Source organism: Coturnix japonica, chromosome Z (genome assembly GCF_001577835.2).
Source record: "Coturnix japonica isolate 7356 chromosome Z, Coturnix japonica 2.1, whole genome shotgun sequence".
Taxonomy (NCBI): Eukaryota; Metazoa; Chordata; class Aves; order Galliformes; family Phasianidae; genus Coturnix; species Coturnix japonica.
Window position 1 is genome coordinate 58,915,942 of NC_029547.1, and position 19,976 is coordinate 58,935,917.

The window sequence follows — 19,976 nt, forward strand, 5'->3', positions numbered from 1 at the left end:
TATCTGGGCATTTCAGAATTGCCTATTTTGAATTCATACCAACAAATCCTATAGCATGCAGGAGATCTGTGGAAAAGCTAAATTTTGTCTATTTGTATAAGTAAGGAGCATAATTTTGAGCCACATTTCAGGTCAGTTGTTGGAGTTCAACTGTATGATGAGCATAGATCTGGATTAGTTAGTCCACCTTACTAGCTACTGTGCTCAGGGTCACAGTTAAGCTTTTCCATCTGCTAACTGCTACTGATAATTAAGACATTTGGAGTTTTATTCCTTAATCTAAGCTTTAACCAAAATTTATTATTATTATTATTATTATTATTATTATTATTATTATTATTATTATTATTATTATTATTATTATTATTATTATTATTATTATTATTGTAGGTAGTTCTTACACCAGGGATTGAAGAGGCAGCACTTCTAATTCGTCAGATAGCTGACAACATTTTGATGACTTCTAGTTCCAGTCCTCATGAATGGCTGGATAAATCTTGGCTTTCTGTCTTGCCCTCTGAGGTTTATTTAACTTTATGTTATATTACACTGTTTTCTCCCTGTTTCTCAGAGTATGTTCTAGGTGAAACATTCTTTAAAATATGTTATTATATTAATTTATACATTTTATGTATGTGTATGTATGCATATATGCTATAGATACATAAACACACACGTGTATGTAAAGTTTGTGACATCAGTCATCTTTGTTGGCAGAATTAGGATTTCCCCTGCGCTTTCACAATTAATCTTTAGAGAAATTTATCCTTCACATCTCTAGGCTGCTATGTGTGACTCCAACATCCTTTCAGCACTACATTTGAAAAACTATCTAAACTGTAAAAGATAAAGATATAGCGGCTCACTTGGGCAGTAAGCCAGATTCATTGATATTGATCCATTACTGAAGTCAGTGAAGTTGCTTACACAGTTTTTTAACACAAGCTAATAAAAATTTGCTTAATTCATCACACAGTATTTGGAAATAGATATTACTGGACCACATCCACCAATCATGTTTAAATATTGACATTGTCTTGTGTGTGTATATTGAGGTTTCCAAATTAAAGATGAAGATTTAGTCATTTTACATGAAAAGTCTGAACTCTTGAAAAGTCGAGATACCTTTTAGAGTTTGCAAAATTCAAAAGCGTTTTGAATAAGTCCTTGGAATGGCCTTTCAAATGTGAAATACTGGATTATAATTTTTCCAAATTAGGGACTATGGATGCTGTTAAAAAAAAAAAAAAAAAGACTGAGAAAAGTAGTTGGTTGTATTTTATTTCTGTTGAAGGCAATATATTCTGATGTGTTGAATGCAGAGCTTTACGAAAGTCAGGAACAGGAAAATGACGTTGTTTAGATACCCCAGTTTTCAAGTTACTGCCCCTTGTGTGACAGTCAGTCTACATAGTAATTCCTGCTTCTGGCACCTGTCTCTTTACAAATGTAATGCTGTTTACAAATGTAACTTTTCACAAAACAACTAGTTTTGTTGGCTTATCTTCACCTAAATAATTCTTATCAAGACAGAGAATAAACAGTAAGTCCAATAATGTGTTTAGAAGTCAAGTTTAAATGATTCACTGGATCCTATACAAACAGTATATAAATATCTTTTTAATGTTCTTCATTTTTATCAAACTAGTTTGCAAAATTTACTCTTTAACAAGAATAGTACACTGTTAAAACAGAGATTCAAAGATTACATGATGAGACCTATTGATAGGAATGTGATTATAGAAACAAAAATAAACATCTGACAAAATTATTTCCATTTCCAGATGGAGAAACACTTGCTTACTTTTCCATGTATCAACCCCCTGGTTGCTCAGCTGATGTTAAGAAAGGAATCTTCTTTGAACAGGCTTTTTCTTGCAAGCTTTGATCAACTCCAGGAATTCCTACCAGAGGTTCCAAAAAAAGTCTTAAAGGTCAGTCAAAAGTAATTTATGTTTTAGCTCAGTCTATTTGCACAGTTGTCATTCTTTCCCTTTTTTCTTCTTTTCAATCTGATACTACATGGCTATTTTCTAGTGTCATTTAAAAATGAATTAATGTTGTACTACTTTCAGGACTTCGGTGTATTGTTCATTTTAAATTATTGCCCTCACTAATCCTCGGCAGATTTTGTTGAGCCATTGTTACATTTTTGTGAAGGTTATCAGAACTGGAAAAATTCCTTAACAGGGAAGATACTCTGAAAAATAAAATGGAAAAAAAGTCAAAACTCTATCATATCAAGTACTCTATGAGCATAAATGTTTATATATCTCTATAAAACAAGAATTGTTTTCTAATTGTTTTCCTTTCCTCCTGCCATCTATTTCCTTGCACTGCAGTATAACCCACCACTTGTAAACTCACTGCACAAATCATTTGAAAGTTTAAGAGGAATAATTCTGTCAGCTGAAGTGTCCAAAATTCTGTCTGCAGCTACAATTGTTTGCTGCTACTGTTTTCAGTTGGGCTCTTAGAAAATTACTGACTCATTGTAGTCAGCTGGGCTTGGAAAATATGACCTATGAGGAGTGACGGAAGGAATGTGGGCTGTTTTGTCTGGGGAAAAGGAGGCTGAGGGGGGACGTTATTGCTCTCTTCCAATATCTGAAAGGTGACTGCAGCGAGAGTGGGGCTGCTCTCTTCTCACTGGTGATGGGTGACGGGACAAGGGGATGTGGCCTCAAGATGTGCCAGGGTAAGTTTAGGTTGGATATCAGGAAACACTTATTTACAGAATGAATTGTTAAGTACTGGAATAGGTTCCCCAGGGAGGCGGTTGAGTCGCCATCCCTGAATGTGTTTAAAAACTGTTTGGATGTGGTGCTCAGGGACATGATTTAGCAGAGGGTTGTTAGGGTAGTATGGTTAGGTCATGGTTGGACTCAATGATCCTTAAGGTCTTTTCCAGCCTGAGCTATTCTCTTATTCTCTGCTCTTTCATATTTGAGAGTGTAGTCCTGCACTATAAAATCTGCTCAAATTCTTTTCTTTGGTTTCAGCATTTTAGTGAAATTACCTCTTCATACAGCACAAATGCTGCTGCTCCACCAAAAACAACAGTGAAAAATGTATCACCTCCAGAAAACTGGAATACCTTTAAAAGACTCTATCCAGGTTATAAGCAAAATTCTCAGTCTTTAGAGTCGCTACCTAAGGCACAAACCATCACAGGTAATTGACTTACTGCCAAAATGTATCATCACTGAAACCAGGTGAAAGTCTGTTAGAATCTTTATTTTCTAACCACTGAAAGATGAATTGTTATGAAGAGACAGGCTATATTTTAATGCTCACTGGATTCCTTTTTTTTATTGAAAAATTTAGAGAGACATGCTGATTTTTCAGTTTTTCAGAGAGAATGATTCAAATATTTCTCCACCAGGGCCATCTCATGTGAATTCTGAAGCCACGTTTCTTCCATTGAAACATAATCAAGGTTTTATCAGCTCTGACCTTTCAAGCTATATGCACGAGAGACCGTGTTTTTCAGAAGTAGCTCCAGAGAGGAAACAGAATTTCTTTGTTGTACCAAAGGGCTGTGAAGATTTTGCTCATCTAAATGCTACGAATTCTTTTTATGTTAAAGGTCAGGCTTTCAGGAAACACTACATCTCTGATCATTCCTCCAAAACTTCTGAAAAAGATTTCTTTGCAACTTTCAGTGGCTGTGTACCTCCTGACAGCTCTACGGCTTTTCTGGAAGAATTTAGAGACACAGCATTTAAAAGCCCAGGAATTCTGACTGATGAGACTCCATGGAAAGACTTTTCATCCACTTGCACATACAATTCCTTTGCAACTAGCTTAATTCACTCTGATTCCCTTGTTGATCGAGATGAAATTCAAATTCTGTGTTCTCAAAACCAAGGTCAAGAACCTTCAGGAAAGAGAAAGCAAAGTCCACCATTCTTATGGGCAAAAGGAAGAAAACGAACAGGTATGTACAAAGCAAGGAGAATTCACTGCAATTTTATTTGTAGCTTCATTGGAAAAAGTACTATCTGTAAAACTCAACTTCATATTTTCTTTAAATAATTACTTAATACAATCTAACAATATTCATTTTCCTGCTGTGCAAAACACCTGCACTTATTTTCCTTGTGTAATAGAAGATTCCTAAGTATTTAAGTTCAGTTTGGAGCAATAGGAAATTAAACTATAAATCGTGGAATGGCTTGGGTTGGAAGAGACTTTGGAGCCCACCCAGCTCAAACCTCTTTCCCTGGACAGTGTTGCCATTCACTAGATCAGGCTGCCCAAGGCCTTATCCTAACTGGCTGTGAATGCCTTCAGGAATGGGACGCCCACAGCTTCTCTGGGCAGCTTTACTGCCCTCTGAGTAAAGAATCTCTTCCTTCTTTCTAATCTGAATCTCCCATCTTTAAAAGCATTACTCCGGTCACTACTTGCCCTTATAAAATGTCTCTCTCCAACTTTCTTGTAATAGGCTGCCTTTGAACACTGAAGGGCTGCACTGAGGTCTCCCCTGTGTCTTCCTCACAGGGCTAAACAATGAATCTTGAAATTATTACAAGTCATATTTCATCTAACAGAAAGTTTAGTGTGTTATTACATATAAAATTCAGGCTTGGTTTTCTGTTGTTTTTTTGTGGGTTTTTTTAGTGTTTCTGTTTGCTCGTTTGTTTTGTTTTCTTATCCATGGCTGAACACAGTTTCTTATCCATCTAAAACACAATTATCCAGAGGCATTTTTTGTAGGGCACAGTATATACCCATGGAGCCTTGAAAGTAAGAAAATATCATTAGTCCCTACTAGACTAAATATTATTTTGTTGCATATTGTAGGGTTTTTTTTCTTTTTCTTTTTCTTTTTTTTTTTTTTTTTTTATCTACTACTTCTTCAAGGCAAGATGCCAAGTTCTTAAAAAATATAAGGCTAAGGTTCTTAAATAAACCTCCTAACCCCTAGTATAGATAGCCTGTGTTTTCTCTGTTACTGTCTGTAGTTAAAACTCCCAGTGACAGAACAAAGCTGGAATGGTATTAAATACTACCACTAATTAGGTCAGGCTCATTCATGTAAAGCATATGTAACTAATTGATATAATTGTGTTTAGTGGGCTGCTTAAGGCAATTCTGACACTAAATACAGGAAAAGTTAATTGGATATGGTGAACTGCTTTCAATTTTCAGCCTATGAAAATTAAAATGATCAGCTGGAATTATGAGTAGACCTTTTGCATCTCCATTGGAATAAAAACTGTGACCTGCAGTATTGCTGGATAGTTAACAATATTTCAGTAACCTGTAACTGACTCTGAAAATTCTAACCGCAGCCTGATTCAGGGCTGGTGAATTTGCTTGATATTTTGGAGCAACAGGCATGCTTTGCTTTATCATCCACTAGCCAAAGGAAAAACCAAGGTCTGTTAAGTAAGCTGTGCATGCTAATGCAAAAAACACTCCAATACAGTGAAAGCTTTCTGAAATCTCAGATTTAGAAAATATATACGGTTGAATTTGATAGACACGTTGGAAACCTTCAGGAATTTCTGTAAGTTTCGGAAGAAAAACATTAATTAAACCTCAAACAATTAATGGTAATACTCTAAACCATTATTTTTACTGACACATATGAAATCATTTAGTAAGTGTATTACAATAGAGGTTTAACATTTTGTAAGGCCTAAACAGAATTTTCCTCCATTAAAGCATATTGATAAATTAACTTCTCAAATATTTTTATTGTAAAAAATACTTAAGAATGTAAAAGGAACTTTTCTTAAACTAACTTAGGAACAGTTTCTGTCTCTGTTTTAAAAGAAATAGCTTTTGTAATAACTGAATTGTACTGAGTGTAATGCTAATGAAATAGAAATACGTTTGAAATCTTGTACTGAAATATTCCAGTTAAGCACAGTGCAGGTTGGTTATATATATAAGGTTCTGTACTACTATTATGTGGTTAAATGCATCAAACTGATCAATAATCGTAAACAGCAGTTTATATCTGTACATATTTAATTTTATAGTGGTTAGCTTTTTTTCATACAAACTACACTTATTACAGATGAAGCCTGTTACTTCTTCTAAGAAACACATAGTTGTATTTATATTTTTAGCTTGTTATGCTGATCCTTAATTTCTACTTCTTTACCAGATTTGGGATTTGAAGAAGTACCAAGGAATAAAAAAAGGAGACTGATGTATGAAAGAGTCCCTGGAAGAGCTGATGGACAAACACGTCTTAAATTCTTTTGAACTGAATGGTGACTTGAATGCCACATCTCTTTCTTTTTTTTTTTCCCCTTGATCCTTAAACCATTTAAGTTGAAGTTTATTAAATTATTGTTGTTGTTGTTGTTGTTGTTGTTGTTCATTTTTAGAGGGAAAATAGTGTTTGGGATTTCTGACTAAATAAGGATTTCTTTTTTTAGTTCTCACTAAACAAACCAGTTCCTTTAGCCAGGAAGATTACTGATGTAAACACTTACCTGTTCATATACATTGTATAAAGTTACTTCATCATTTTTATCCAAAGAAGAAGAAGAAGAAAGAAATAACATGCTAAAGCATGTTGAGTTTTCAAGCAACCTATGTTTCCTCCCTGAGTGTGCAGGCTTTCACGTTTTATAGCAGGACTGGATTTGTCTGAATCTCAAAACTGATGATAAAGTCTTCGAAATTCCTTGTGTATAAAGCAAGAGATTTTTCTGTTTGTCCTTTGGGTTCAATTCTACTTCATGCCTTCTGAGAGCTCCTCTGGAAGCCCTGTGATGTTCTGCTATGATTAAGCACATATTCATTGTCTGGACAAATACAGTCAGTTCTTAGAGGAGCAGCTTTGGCTTCTCAGTGAAAACGTGGCTCTGATTGTTAACCAGGAACTCCTAGAAGTATGATGTCAGTTCCAGGAGTAATTGTAGTTCACAGTAGATTCCACAGGTTATTTGTACCAAAACTGGTTGCAGGATTTCAGAAAATAGTTTTCATGTGTAGCATTAATAAAATCTTCTGTAGGACTGTAAATTTGCCAACATTTCCATGTTTGACCGGCACAAAGTAGTTACTAAAATAAAAGTCGCATTTTGCTCACTATTTCTGGCCCATTTCTGTGGTTGCTTGACCTAACCATTTTCCATCTCTTTACAACACAGATTTGGCTCTGTTTTTCAGAACTGCCTCTCAGCTTGCCAGGCTCATGAATTTCTTCTTTTAAGAGTGCGGCTCTGCGAAAACTCCTTCACAGATGACCACGGTGGAGAAAATTACAGGTGCCACTCCCTGGCTTTGTGTTTGTGTCCTTTCACACAGACAGAGGCTGGCACCAGAACTTTATGTGCACATTCATTAAAAGCTAGTTCAGATAACCTATTGATTCCTTCAAAAAGAAAGGCAAACAATATATTGCCTGCATTCAATCAGTGAAGAAAAGAAAGAAAAGTGCTATCCGTAGTTGGATTCTAATAGGTAGGAAAATGTCAGAGCACATTTAGATACTAGCAACGTAGGATAAGAGCTTGCAATGACCATTTAATTTTCACTCTGCATTTTCACCCTTGCTCGTGGACTTACTGTACTTCTCACTGCGAGGGACAACAGAAAAAAGGTGACCCTGTGTCAGGCACACACATGTACAGATTCGTGCAGTCATTTAATTGGTTTTATCATGGGTGTCCTGTGGACCTTTGTGCAGTATGTACCCAGGAAGGCAAGCAGTGCAGCAAGCACACTCCTCTGTGGATATCTGAACCTGTATCTTCCTTTCATTGGACTTCACCATAACCAGCATGCTGCCAGCCTGTCTCGCACCTGCTGGACAGGGCTTTCGTCTGCTGCTGTTGTTAGTCATGGACACAGCTGGGATCCCACAGAGACTCAGGTCTGGATTATGTGCCATTCAGCACAGCAAGGGGTTGGGGCCTCTGAAGCCTCTGAGAGGCAGCTGCTTTTAACTTAAGATGTTTTCTCCATTTCATAGGCATCCACAGTGTATGTCCATACCACACACGTCAAGAGCAGTGTTCCAGCTGAAAGATGCCAGATAGAGCAGGGCAGGACAATCAAAAGGCAAGATCCAAGACCGACCACTGCTGCACATAGCAGTTTGGCTGCTCCCACTGCCAGCTCAGCAGAACCCAGCACCGAGGAGAACAAATGTTGCTGCTAGTGGTAAGCTCTATTCTGGGAGGTAAAAAAAAAATATAAATCCACAAAGGGTTTGTTTGTGAGGGAGTGGCTGATAGCCAATTGCTGGACATTCAAACATACTTGAGGCCAACTCTTGTCTCTCTCCCCTCTCCCCTCTCTGAGATAAACATTTTGACCCCAGCCTGAGCCTCTAAGCACCTCTCTGCAAATAAGAACACCAGTATTTCCTCTGTATTTCCACAATATGTACGTGTGTCAGGTATCAAAGAAAAGCTGGTGGCCATACTCTCAACAGCCCACAGTGAAAAGGAAGCAGGAGCAGAGAAGGGCACTTAGGGAAGGACATTCACTTCTGTGCTTAGAAGTATAATTTATATTGGCAGTATTATTACTGTTGTTCCAGTGTCTCCCAGCAGGGCAGCAAGTGTGAAAACCTTTTGTTAAAACTGAACTGTTTGGAGGACATTCGCTGTACCACAGCAGTTAGCATTAATGAGAAGCCTCCCCTCCCTCTGCAAAACCTAAATGCCCCCTTCAATGTACTCGAACGAATTCACCCTCTTTTACAATTAAATAATGAAATCAAAGCCAGTAGGGAAAGGAATTTTATTTCCAAATTTTTAGAAGATTAATACAAACAATAGAAAGTAAACAAAATGGAAAACCTAGTAAAAAAAAAATAAAAAAAATCTATCCTTGTAAAAGCGTTCTATAGAAAAGTGAAGGCAAACGACCAAGTGTATTTTATTTGTGGATTCTATAGAAAAGTGAAGGCAAACAACCAAGTGTATTTTATCTGTGGAACTTGGGAATTCCGTGTGCTTCTAACCTTGGAAATCATGCACACAACTGTCTTTGGACGCTTATGTGTTTTTAGAGTGAGTTTGGTTACATTTTAAACATTTAAACATGAGGTTCCGCCCAGGCAGTGTGTTCACAAATGCAGGCTATGAGAAGCATTAAACAGTGCAGGGCCTTTGTAAGTAACGTGCCTTATGGAACAAGACGGTGCTACACGCAGTGCCAAGCAGTTTCTAACAGGTGTCATTTGTGCACCTACAAGCACTTGGGAAAAAAACAGTGTTGCTGGTTTCAGGTTTAAAGAAAACTTCCTTCTGAGAACATCTCTGGTAACACTATCAGCGTTTGCTTTTAGGTTGTAACAGTTCATTCCTCAGATGTTCTGCTTTGGAAAATACAAATAGTTATTACCGTCACTCCAGCCTAACAACCTACCAAGTTAGAAATAGGTAATTTGGTAAAGAATAATCATGTTTTTGCTTTCTAAAATGTAAACTTCCCAAGTAGTATTTGTGTAGACAAGTATACCATAGTAACAATGTCGACTTTTACCAAAAGAACCACTTACGTTAAAAAAACTACAAAAAACGTTAATAAAACAGTGAGGTATGACTTCACAAGGATGAACGGATCAATATCCACGTTTTAGCCACACAGGAGTAAGGGCACAGAGATACTTTTCTTGAGGAAAAGGCCATTGTTAGTCACATCATGCTTCAAGGCTTCTCTCTGCTGACCATCCCTGTTAAAGGAAAAAGAGTTTATTAAATGCTTTCTTCCTACTCAGGTACATTTCTTATGTAACCTATAGCACAAAAAAGCTCTGCTTCTGCATCAGCTATAACAAGAAAAAGACGATACAAAGGCTGATACAGCAAAGGGAGCTGCAGTAGGATGTGGAAGACGAAATGTATTTTTAACAAGACTCTTGCCTAAGTTATGATCTTGACCAAGACTCACACAAGTACTGCGGTTTTATCTCACTTCCCCAAGCCAGGTACATGACTGTTTTTGTTTCTGGCTTTGTCAATTACCCACGGGAAGTTTTTATTATTTTAGATGCTGATAACAAGCCCAGGGCTGCTCAAAAGCAAAAACAAACAAACAGAAACACGAAGAAAAAAAGACGGTAAAAAAGAGGCACAGTTCAGTTGCCATACCTAAAAGAAGCTGAAAACAGTTTCTAGAGCCAGCAGGAATGTGGCAAACAATTTGCTATGAAGAACTTAAAATCCAAGCAGCTCTCACAGTGCCCCTGTGTCACTGCTGGAGCTTCCAAATGAGAGCAGTGCTGGTGGTATCTGTGGTTTTGTTACCTGACTTCAGAGCAGAGCGCAGGATCTGGGCTCACGGAAGGGATTGCTCCCTGCAGGAACCCCAACCAGCAAGGCATCTTTGCAGGCGTTTTGCATGCAGTATTGCTGGAGCTCTGCAGCTGCCTGGGAGACCTGAGTAAAGAAAAAGGAAAAACAAATCTAGAGAGGAAACTAATTCATTCACAAGCATCTATTGGGCATTTCCTCTTTCAGAAACACTATCAAAAAGCTGGGGAGTTCTAAAACATCACGTAAATCAACACAGGCACTCATCTGCAGAGCTATGATGAGACGTACGTCCTGCTACACTGGTGATGAGCCAGAGCTGCATACAGGGCTGAGGTGTGAGTGGTACAGAACTCATCTTCTCTGAAAGAGACAAGGCTGTGACCTCAATATTTTCCATTCTGTTGTACAGTTTTGTATGTAGACATAGTAGTAGACTAATGTACAGTTTCAGATCATTCATGAAAAGGACTTTTACTTCCAAACTGTAAAGTTTGAGCTCTGGTGGGATTTTCATTTTGGGCCATCCAATCTGACAACACCTGGAAGTGCACCTGTAAATCTATGCTTGTTCACTGTTTTGCTGCTGCCCCATTCCTTGCCTGCTGGCTCTCCTTCGGAACGCTCATCCTGGTAACTACCGAACTCTCCAGCAGATGTTAGCACTGCAGGGAACTGTTGAGAAAAACATTTTCCCACAGCCTGACAGATCCTCTTGGGAGGAGCACAAGGAGGAACATCCGTAGCAAGGATTCCCTGCTGCTCAGCAGGCTTTGCCACTTCCCTCTCTTGGGGACAACCTCTTAATGGATGCTGCAAAGGACGATGCAGCCTCCACCCTGCCTATCCATGTTGGTCCCCTGGAATATTAATGTCCTTGCCTTAATCACAATGCCGATGCTTGAGCCCTCAGCACACTGAGTTCCAGGACAGATCTTGCTACTCTTTGCCCTGCACAACCCCCCACAGCACTCCACTCTTCCAGCTCACACAGACAGTAGAGGGATTTCTTCTATGTTTCGTCCCAGCACAGACGTGCTGTGAGCAGCAGCCTCCTGCATGCAAGACGCGTGGGGGTACTTCTTTCCTTCATGGTTTCCTCTTTCTGAAAATATTGTTCCTGTCTACTTTTTTAGCTGTCGGGGTAAACAAAATCACCACTGGAACTTGTATTGTGGGATGTATTTATAAAACTCCTTTCATATTCAGCTTCCTCCTGAAAACACATTGTGTATTCAGAGTAACCAAAACAATGTTTTCTCCTATCCCACCATCAGCTAAAGCTACAGCTGATTCATGCGGTTTCTGCCAGCCAGATGTCCCTTGCTGTTTTTATGCTCTGTATCAAGAAGCCTAGATGACATGATTCTATCATGCACAGCTTGGTTTGTTGCTGTGAAAAGGCACCAAGAGGTTCCTGGAACAACAGACCTGGAAAGAGACTGCAGTGTGCAACGCTGGGAGAAAGAGGAGATCAGACTCCCACGCACCACCACAAGAAGCTGTGGTCACTTTCAGCTTACCTGCCAGCTCACTGGTCACTAATAGCATTTAGCAGCATTAATAAATCAGTCAAGGCAACATTCAGCACTCAATGTGGTGCAGCAGACACTTTGACTTTTCAGCAGGCCAGGGCAGGAACGGTGAGAAAAGGCATCCAAAAATCATTTGTAAGCCTATAAACTTAGTCCAGCACTGTGCAAGCCAGTGTTTTGCAACTGGATGGAGGGAAATGAAGGATGCACGGAGGTGGTGAGGGCAGACGGGAGCACAACATGCACATTAATTAGACTTTTATCACTTTGTGCCCTTTGATGGATTTTGTGCATGAAAAAGAAGTCACTCCCATGAAGAACTTGTGGACTCTGCACCTGTTGGGAGCCAAGGAGGGACTGCAGGGCTGCGTTTGGATTGGAAGAGGAGAAAAGAAAACGGAAAAAGGAGAAAGAAAAAGAATTACACCGGAGCAGACGGATAACAGCGCTGCCTCACTGGCCCGTCTTTGTCTGGAAATACGCAGCAGGAGAAGGCTCATGCATGCGTAGAAAATCGCCCGTGTCCCCGAGCTGTCAGCTGGTACGGGAACACCCGGCGCGGGGCTGCGGGGAGATGTCGGGCGCGGCTCCAGCGGCGGCTGCGTGCCCGTCGGAGCAGAACTAACGCGGGGCTGCTCCATTATTCATCACGACCTCCCGCCGGGGAGAGGCGCTTACCCCGCGGGTTCGAGAGGGGCGGCGGCCCCGGTAATGGGCTCGGAGCCCCCGCAGCTCGGGCACCCTCCGAACCCCGGGCACAGAGCCCTCCGTGCACCGACAGCCGCGCCCGGCCCCGCCGAGAGCGAAGCGGGGCAGCTCCGGTACCCCCGGGCGGTCCGGCTCACCTTGATCCTCTCTACGGCGGCCTCCAGCTTCAGCTGCTCCACCAGGCGCTGCATGGTGCTCAGGCTGCCGGCCGACGACATAACGAGGGCAGGCAGGAACGGGACGGCGCGGACCGGATCGCCTCGGCACGGCACGGCTCGGCTCTGCCGGCACCAAGGGAGCCGCCCGGGGGAGGGGCCGCGGCCGCTCCGCCCCCAGCAGCCGGCCTCGGGGGATGAGCTCCGTCTTCCATCCGTGACTCTTTCCCTTCAAGATGCCATCATACCGGTCTCTGCTTCCCAGGAGCCGATAGAATGGGAACGGAGGGAAGCCGAAGGTTCAGACTGGACGTAAGGAAGCATTTCTTCGCTATAAGGGTGATCAAACATGGGAGCAGGCTTCCAGAAGAGGTGGTTACTGCCCCGTGGCTATCGATGGCCAAAGGGCATTTGGAGAATGCTCTCAGTAGCATGCTTTAACTTTTGGTTAGCCTCGAAGTGCTCGGGTAGTCTTTGAAGGTCCCTTCCAACTGAACTATTCCATTCCATTCCATTCCATTCCATTCCATTCCATTCTGTTCTGTTCTGATCTGTTCTGTTCCCCCGTTAGCCACACACTTCCACACAAAGACCTCACCACTACACACTATGGTTGCACTCTTCTCAATGTGTCTGATACTGCATCATGGACTCAATTTCAAGATAAAATAGGGCCTAAAATACATGACTAAGATGCATATACTTAGAACAAGACTCTAGGCTATAAATAAATGATCAGTGACCTCAGCTAACAAGGTGTCACTGCAACCTGACAGCCCTGTGACAGACACTTGCTTCTTCTGACCTCTGTCACAGAGATGTAAGTGGCATAGCCCAGCAAATTCTGCCCACAACCCATGAGCTTATGCCTCTGCTTAGGAAACCAGTGTGAGAGCAGCTGGACTGATGGGCTGAAACCAGCCACATGACAGCATGGGCCCTGCATCTGAGTCACAACAGCTCCACGCAGCTGTACAGGCTTGGGGCAGAGTATCCAGAAAGCTGCCCAGTAGAAAAGGACCTGAGGGTGTCAATAGATACCCAGATGAACATGTGCCAGTCTTGGCTTGAGGAGGCTGAAGGATGGAAGACCTCGTCTCTCTCTACAGATAAATGAAAATGTGATTACAGCAAGGTGGGTGTCAGTCACTATTCTCAGATAACAAGAATTGAATGTTAGGTAGTGGCATGAAGCTGAACTAGGAGAGGCTTAGACTGGATATCAGTCTGGCTGCACAGGAAGGCGGTGGAATCTCCTCTCCTGCAAATATCTGACAAGTGAGCACTGAGGAGAATGGTTTAGTTATGGAGCTCAGTAGGCTCAGGTTGATGGTTGGGCTCAGAGATCTTGAAGTTTTTTTCCAAATTAGATGGAGTCATGATTGCTTGCACACCTCTGCAGAATCAGAACTGTCTTACTTCAAAAACTGGTCTATAAGCATTTCAAAGCTGCTAGCTATTACAAGCTCTGGAAACAGCAGCAAGTTTAAGAGAGCCTTTCCCAGAACCAACCTGCACAGATACAGACCTTCATAAGACATAAGAAGAGACAGAAGCAGCCCAACCTGGTTACAAACCCTGTGTACTTTTCCCCCCAGTAAGGCTCTCGACTAGAAATGCAGAAATCACAAACTGTGGAAACTGACCTGACCTGAGTTACAGATGAAAGCAAAGGGAACTGTTGTGTTCTAAGTATGCTGATGTCTGATCAGAAGAATCAGAATGGATAGAGAATACTTCAGGTTTAAATTTAAAACAAATCCAGGATGTATATTATATAAACTTTTATTTACATAAGGCATCAAGATTGCCCTTTTAAACAAAAGGGTCGTTTTCCCTTTACCAATACTTTGGTGAAAGAAGTTTCACATTTAGTAGACTAATGTTCACTGGTACACTTGTTCTGAACAAGTAGGTACAACCTAAGGTACAAGATTAAAAACCAAACATAAGTGACTGAAGTACGCTATTTCATGAGCCACTCTGTAGAACAAAGAATTAAGGCTTGTTCGCACCATAACGGTGATCAATCATGCACCATTTATTCCCACAAAGAATAAAATTCATTTCCAATTGCAGAAGGAATAGCAAAAGAAGTAGTCTGGTATAATCCCCATATTGTCTACATCAAAAAACAATTTGGCATTTTAAAAAGTAAGTTGAAAAGTAGATGGAGGGAGGGAAGAGGAAAGTATGAGCTGGCCCTTGCTTCAGAGTCCTTAATAATGATTTCAGTTTCCAGTGTTCACTCGCATGAACCCTTCCGTTTAGAAATGAAGACCAGGACCTTCAAGGACAGATCAAGAAACAGTTTCAGAAGGACTAAAAGTACGGTTCCATTGACCACGAGTATGAAATATGCAGAGGAAATACATTATTTGAAATAATGAACTCCACATTAAGATCCCCATGTACGTAAGATAAACACATTGAGTTAAGCCTGTTTAATAATTCTGATTTATAAAAACCGTAAACCTGTACTACTTTTCGGCCTGATTTAGTAATTCCTGAGTTTTAGATCACTGCCAAACCAGCAGATAAAACTCTGAATGATGTATCAAAACGTTTTTCAGATCACTGCCGACATTAGCACACAATGTGTTCAGCAACTTTCAGTCATCAATAAAAGTCAGTCTTCCAGGTCCTTCATTTCTCATCCACCTCCGATACCTCTTCCATCGGGGATCCATGGCCATCTTCTTCTTTAACTCCTCCTCTTGTTCTTGTTTATAGACCTGAAAGACAGACAGAAGTTGTTAATAAAGCTGAAGAAAAATCTGAAGTGAACCTGAAGAGGGGTGTAAACATTAGTACTTTGGCCATCTGTCACCTTGAGTTTCAAAGAAAGCTGAAAAGCGACACAGTGAAAGACCAGGACCTACATGTGGTGTAAGAGCCGTCAGCAAGGAGCCCAGAAGCTGCAGTTGAGATGCTTTGGATTTGTGCTGACAGCAGAACTACTTCACTGCAAGGCTGTGCTGTAATCACCAACTTTACTGTGACAATATATTGAATTCTCACTCGTTCCTAAAAGGACAGTGGAAAAAACTAAATATGCAGACAGGCAGCTGTTATAATAAAAGTAACATATAAGCCATTTTCAGCCTTCAAAAGACAAGACTGAGTTTTCTAGTAAGTCTATAGTAGTGGCACAGAGAAGAACTGGTAGCATGAGAAAAATGGAACAAAGCATGATTATTTCTCCACATAAGCAACAATCAGCAGGTGTCTGGGTGCCTAAAAATATAAAAATATATATCTATCCTCTGCAGATATTGCTGAACGCACAGCCGGACAGCACTGTAAACACTGAACTTCTTAATGCATTCAAGGAATAGTTAGATATGTCCTTAGGACATCTGCTTTGACTACTAACAATACTGCATCTTCGAGCTTTCATATTGTTTTCAAGAAAACCTAACCTAATTCAGCATGTAAAGCTGATCTGATGGCTATTCCTTTCCTTATTTTAGCATCAATTCTAACATTTTCCTCTTCAAATTTCTAAACTCATCCAGTTCTGACTGCTTTCAAGGAGATATTCCCTTTGGTGCCCCTCATCTTCTGATCATCTTTTCTTGGAGAAGGCAGAGCTGCAGCAGCATCTCTTGGGCAGGCCAAATTCTCCTCCTCAGTTTCACTTCTGGAAACTTCCTACCCAGATGGCCTGCAGATGAGCTTCAGAACAACAATAAGTGTGCTTTGTCAATCTGCCACCTCCTGGCATCCCAAGTTGTCTGGAATGCAGATTTCATGCTGGGGCTCATGTTCTTTCATTGCTCTCACTGAAAGCCTATGAAAAATTGTGTATTTGCTGTTTAGTAACTGTCTGTCCTAGGAAAAAAGCAGCAGTTATACCTCGTAATATTTCATATACCGTTTTTAGTTAAGCAGGAACACAGCACAGGAAGAACAGCCTCAGACTCAGTGGAAGCAAAAGAATAGTTACAAAAGGAATAGTTAAGAAAATAAAGCTAGGAATTCGTGGCTTGGGAGACTACTAAACCAGGAGTTTCAGGTGATCCAGGTAGACTTCATTACAAAATGATTATTGTTTGGAGAACCATGGTCTTTAACATACTGCAAGAACTTAGTCATATCACACTGTCACAGTACAGCCTGTCATCAGATCCAACTGATCTTGTATTCACAGACTGGCTGACTATCACTGGTGGATGAGACCCCTAAGCAAGTGGATCCCTTCTTTTACCCATGGGCATGGTCAGGAGCTGCTGCAACTGGACATAAGATGTTGAAAAAAACAAACCAAGTGCTTCTCTAACCATTTCAGATGTAGACAGCAACACCTAGAATTGAAGCATCACTTCCCACATCACTGTTCCAAAGACCTCTGCAAGGTACCTGCTCTTACTCAGGGAATGGTGCATAACCAACGTTACCTTTTCCTCCCCAGCCACTCACCTCATAGTTTTCTCGTATCCACAGCTGCCGTTCAAGAAAGGTCTCTTTCTGATGATCTTCTAGACTGTCAAACTGAGACTGAGACATCTTCATGTATCTCCGTATGATATACAGCTTCTCTTCCACACCATATTCTTGCCCTTTGATAGTGAAACAATAAATCCACCAGCAGTACCAAATAACATACTTGCACAAGTAGAAAGGAGCAAGAAGGATCTGAAACAGAAGGATATCATATATCTTGGGCTTCTGATAACCGCCTTTTATATCTATTTTATTTTTAATAATGTCTTTGATGATTTCTTCCTCTTCTTCACGAATTTCTTCCTTAGACCTCCTGTTCTTGCCTTTTTCTCTGGTCTTGTTGAGTAATCCTTGTTGCTTGGCAATCTCAGTAGCTTGTATACGGTATTTTGGCACTGTAGCTAGATAGTTGATAGCTTCATTGTAACTACTCCACCAGCTGAAGAACTGTAATTTAAGAATAATAAAAGCAATAAAAGCCATGTTTTTTATATGGACACATTCCTATTTGAAGCTTTGACAGAATTAGATATGCTGCTGTATATCTTTAACCACAATTATATTACAGCAAAGGTGAAAACTGAAGGCAACAGCACAGCTTCTGTAATAATACAGAGCCTGTAATAATTCCTCTAAACTTGGTAAGGCATCTGGGAAACAGACATAACTATGTATACTGCTGCATGACATGCATGGCATACGTATGTGTGATGCATGTGTATCACACAGTGACAAAAAAGCTCAAGCAGTGTGTAAAGAAAGGCACTGCTCACATTGGGTTTGCTCATGGGAAGATGGTCTGGCACATGAACATCTCGTTATAAAATTATTACTCAATTTCCAGTTAATTAACCATGGCTTAAGTATGCAAATCTCATTAGTTGGATGGGATTGACTTTACAAGATTCAATACCTCACCAATTCTCCAGCTACCCTCTGAATTTCAACAGGGCAAATAAAAAAAGTAACAGAAATAGCGTTTGAGATGAATATGTCATTTTGTGCCTTCTTTTCTTTAAACAGGCAGCATGCTCACTTGTGTGACAGGCACACTCTTTACAACCTTAACAAAAGAATCAGAAACACCAGAGAGCAAGAGAAAGGCACATCAGTTAGTGTTTATTAGTTTATAAATTAGTTAAATTTATTTAGTTATTAGTTTATCAATTAGTTAAATTGGGGTAAAACTGTATTTATCCACCTGGGAGGTGACCTGCAGGCAAGGTGAGTGCTCCCACTTAAAGCCAAAATAAGCAATAGAGGTGAAATGAAGGCTGGTGTGCTCCAAGACCTGCAGATACACCTCTTCCATATCAGAAATTCACTGAACATTGCCACATGAAGGTGAGATCTCACCTGAAACACGGAGATGGCACACACTGTCACCAGGATCACTATCCGGACATCCACTTTAGGAGCCAGTCTCCTGCTGTAGTAGTGATAATAGTGTCTGTAATACTCTTCAGGATGATCCAGCATGTAATCATAATCTTTACGTGTTTCTTCATCCTGTAGAATCAGAGATGACAAGCATGTGTAGGTTCAGATGGCTGCTATCACTCACTCCGTTACCTTTGTGTTTTACATCTCATAAAGGACTGCGCTGTTATAAAGCTTGCAAAAGCACAGCCATGAAGCACTGAGGACATTCTTTAGTCTTTTTCCTATATACTAAATTAATGCGTTCTTACTCTCATCCACCCACACAAACCTGATGTATGCAGGCTTAAATATGCAAGTATAGACTATAAGATGACTTGATTTAATACTGAAATAAAGACAGGCAACTGAAATTCATGTAATCCGTGAATCTATTTTCTGAACTAGATACCAGGTGAGCTGGAGCAGACAGACATTGTTCAGGGGATTTCCAGATGAACCAACTACCAAAGCACTGTTTTCCAAATCTTTTAGGATTTGCTTAGGGGGCCAAGGAACCTGCCTAGTGTTAAAACCCCGTGGTTCTCATTTTCTGGAGCTATCTCATTTTGAAACACGCAGTTATGAGATAGGAAATCTAACTTGTCAGCACTAACTGCATTCCTTCCCTACTCCCTTGAAAAGTTCTTTTCCCCATAGGCCTTCAAGCATCTGCAGGTTTCCATCTCCCATTCCTTAGCTGCACTGTGGCCAGCCCACACATTTTCATGTGTGAATTTTCATGCCTGGATTTGCTTACAGGTCTCATACGCCGTTAATTTGCTGCTCACTGACGCTTTTTTTGCTTAAAGACACGGCTAAGCCTAACTTCAGTGGGGCTCCCAAGGGCAGGCCGTCCTCCCCCACGTTCCTGGGCTATCGCAAACACACTGGCGGCGTTTTTCCTCCCTCGGCTGAGCCCACACAAAGGATCGCGCTGCCGACAAAGCGCAGTGTGATGCAGAACGCAGACTCGCCCCATCCCGCGATCGGAGCCGCTCGGTGTCACGGCGGCACAGCGCAATGAACGCGGAGCCCGCTCCGCCTCCGGGGCCGCCTCCTCCCGCCCGAGGAGGGCCCCGCTCCCGCCCGGGCCCCGCGCTGTCTCTTACCGGAGCGGCTCCGGCCGCGGTGGCGGTCCCGCTCTCTCACCTTGAGGGTCTCGTAGGCGGTGGCGATGAGCAGGAACTTCTCGTGCGCCTCCTGCGAGCCGCCCGCAGCGGCCGGGTCCCCGCGGTAGCGGTCGGGGTGGTACTGACGAGCCAGCTGCCGGTAGGCGCGGGCGATCTCGGCCTTGCTGGCCTGCCGGCCGACGCCCAGCACCTCGTAGCACACTTGCCGCCCGCAGTACAGCCCCTCGATCAGGCCCCGCGCCGGGCGAGGCAGCAGCAGCGCGGCCCACAGCCACAGGCACAGCAGCCAGCGCCGGCCAAAGGACGCCGCCATCTCGGTGCGACCCGCCGCCCGCCGAGCCT

General features: G+C 41.6%; 4 protein-coding genes across 5 annotated transcripts in view; 2 read left to right on the forward strand and 2 right to left on the reverse strand.

The window, feature by feature from the left end:
- SHOC1 (shortage in chiasmata 1) overlaps window positions 1-6,328 on the forward strand; it is a 43,639-nt gene extending 37,311 nt beyond the window's left edge. The window contains exons 24-28 of one of the 2 annotated variants that reach the window (XM_015849868.2): window positions 391-522; window positions 1,785-1,934; window positions 3,003-3,174; window positions 3,386-3,940; window positions 6,125-6,328. In XM_015849868.2, the coding sequence (XP_015705354.1) occupies window positions 391-522; window positions 1,785-1,934; window positions 3,003-3,174; window positions 3,386-3,940; window positions 6,125-6,225 (1,110 nt within the window). In that variant the 3' untranslated portion in view covers window positions 6,226-6,328. Of the gene's footprint in view, window positions 1-390; window positions 523-1,784; window positions 1,935-3,002; window positions 3,175-3,385; window positions 3,941-6,124 lie in introns of those variants that run through there. The other variant, XM_015849869.2, reaches the window with a different exon arrangement.
- Window positions 6,329-8,704: 2,376 nt separating this feature from the next.
- On the reverse strand, window positions 8,705-12,800 carry GNG10 (G protein subunit gamma 10). The gene is made up of 3 exons (XM_015849842.2): window positions 12,619-12,800; window positions 10,233-10,364; window positions 8,705-9,658 (listed from the first exon to the last, which is right to left on the reverse strand). Exons 1-2 carry the CDS (start codon window positions 12,697-12,699, stop codon window positions 10,239-10,241), a joined length of 207 nt encoding a protein of 68 aa, XP_015705328.1. The 5' UTR covers window positions 12,700-12,800; the 3' UTR covers window positions 8,705-9,658; window positions 10,233-10,238.
- Window positions 12,801-14,405: 1,605 nt separating this feature from the next.
- On the reverse strand, window positions 14,406-19,719 carry DNAJC25 (DnaJ heat shock protein family (Hsp40) member C25). Its single transcript, XM_032441470.1, has 4 exons — window positions 19,614-19,719; window positions 18,439-18,591; window positions 17,059-17,529; window positions 14,406-15,371 (listed from the first exon to the last, which is right to left on the reverse strand). The coding sequence occupies exons 2-4, from the start codon at window positions 18,559-18,561 to the stop codon at window positions 15,249-15,251; spliced, it is 717 nt and encodes a 238-aa protein (XP_032297361.1). The 5' UTR covers window positions 18,562-18,591; window positions 19,614-19,719; the 3' UTR covers window positions 14,406-15,248.
- Window positions 19,503-19,976, forward strand: part of ECPAS (Ecm29 proteasome adaptor and scaffold) — a 66,155-nt gene continuing 65,681 nt past the window's right edge. The window contains exon 1 of the mRNA XM_032441468.1: window positions 19,503-19,951. Coding sequence (XP_032297359.1) covers window positions 19,525-19,951 — 427 coding nt within the window. The 5' untranslated portion in view covers window positions 19,503-19,524. The remainder of the gene's footprint in view (window positions 19,952-19,976) is intronic.

Bases quoted from the DNA above. Each gene is read 5' to 3' on its own strand.
- GNG10 (XM_015849842.2), bottom strand. From the start codon at position 12,699: ATGTCGTCGGCCGGCAGCCTGAGCACCATGCAGCGCCTGGTGGAGCAG. The intron at 10,365-12,618 runs GTGAGCCGGACC...TTCTTTACTCAG, and splicing joins CCGCCGTAGAGAGGATCAAG to GTCTCCCAGGCAGCTGCAGA.
- DNAJC25 (XM_032441470.1), bottom strand. From the start codon at position 18,561: ATGCTGGATCATCCTGAAGAGTATTACAGACACTATTATCACTACTAC. The intron at 17,530-18,438 runs GTGAGATCTCAC...CTTAAATTACAG, and splicing joins GTGCCATCTCCGTGTTTCAG to TTCTTCAGCTGGTGGAGTAG. The intron at 15,372-17,058 runs GTGAGTGGCTGG...TCTGTCTTTCAG, and splicing joins GGATACGAGAAAACTATGAG to GTCTATAAACAAGAACAAGA.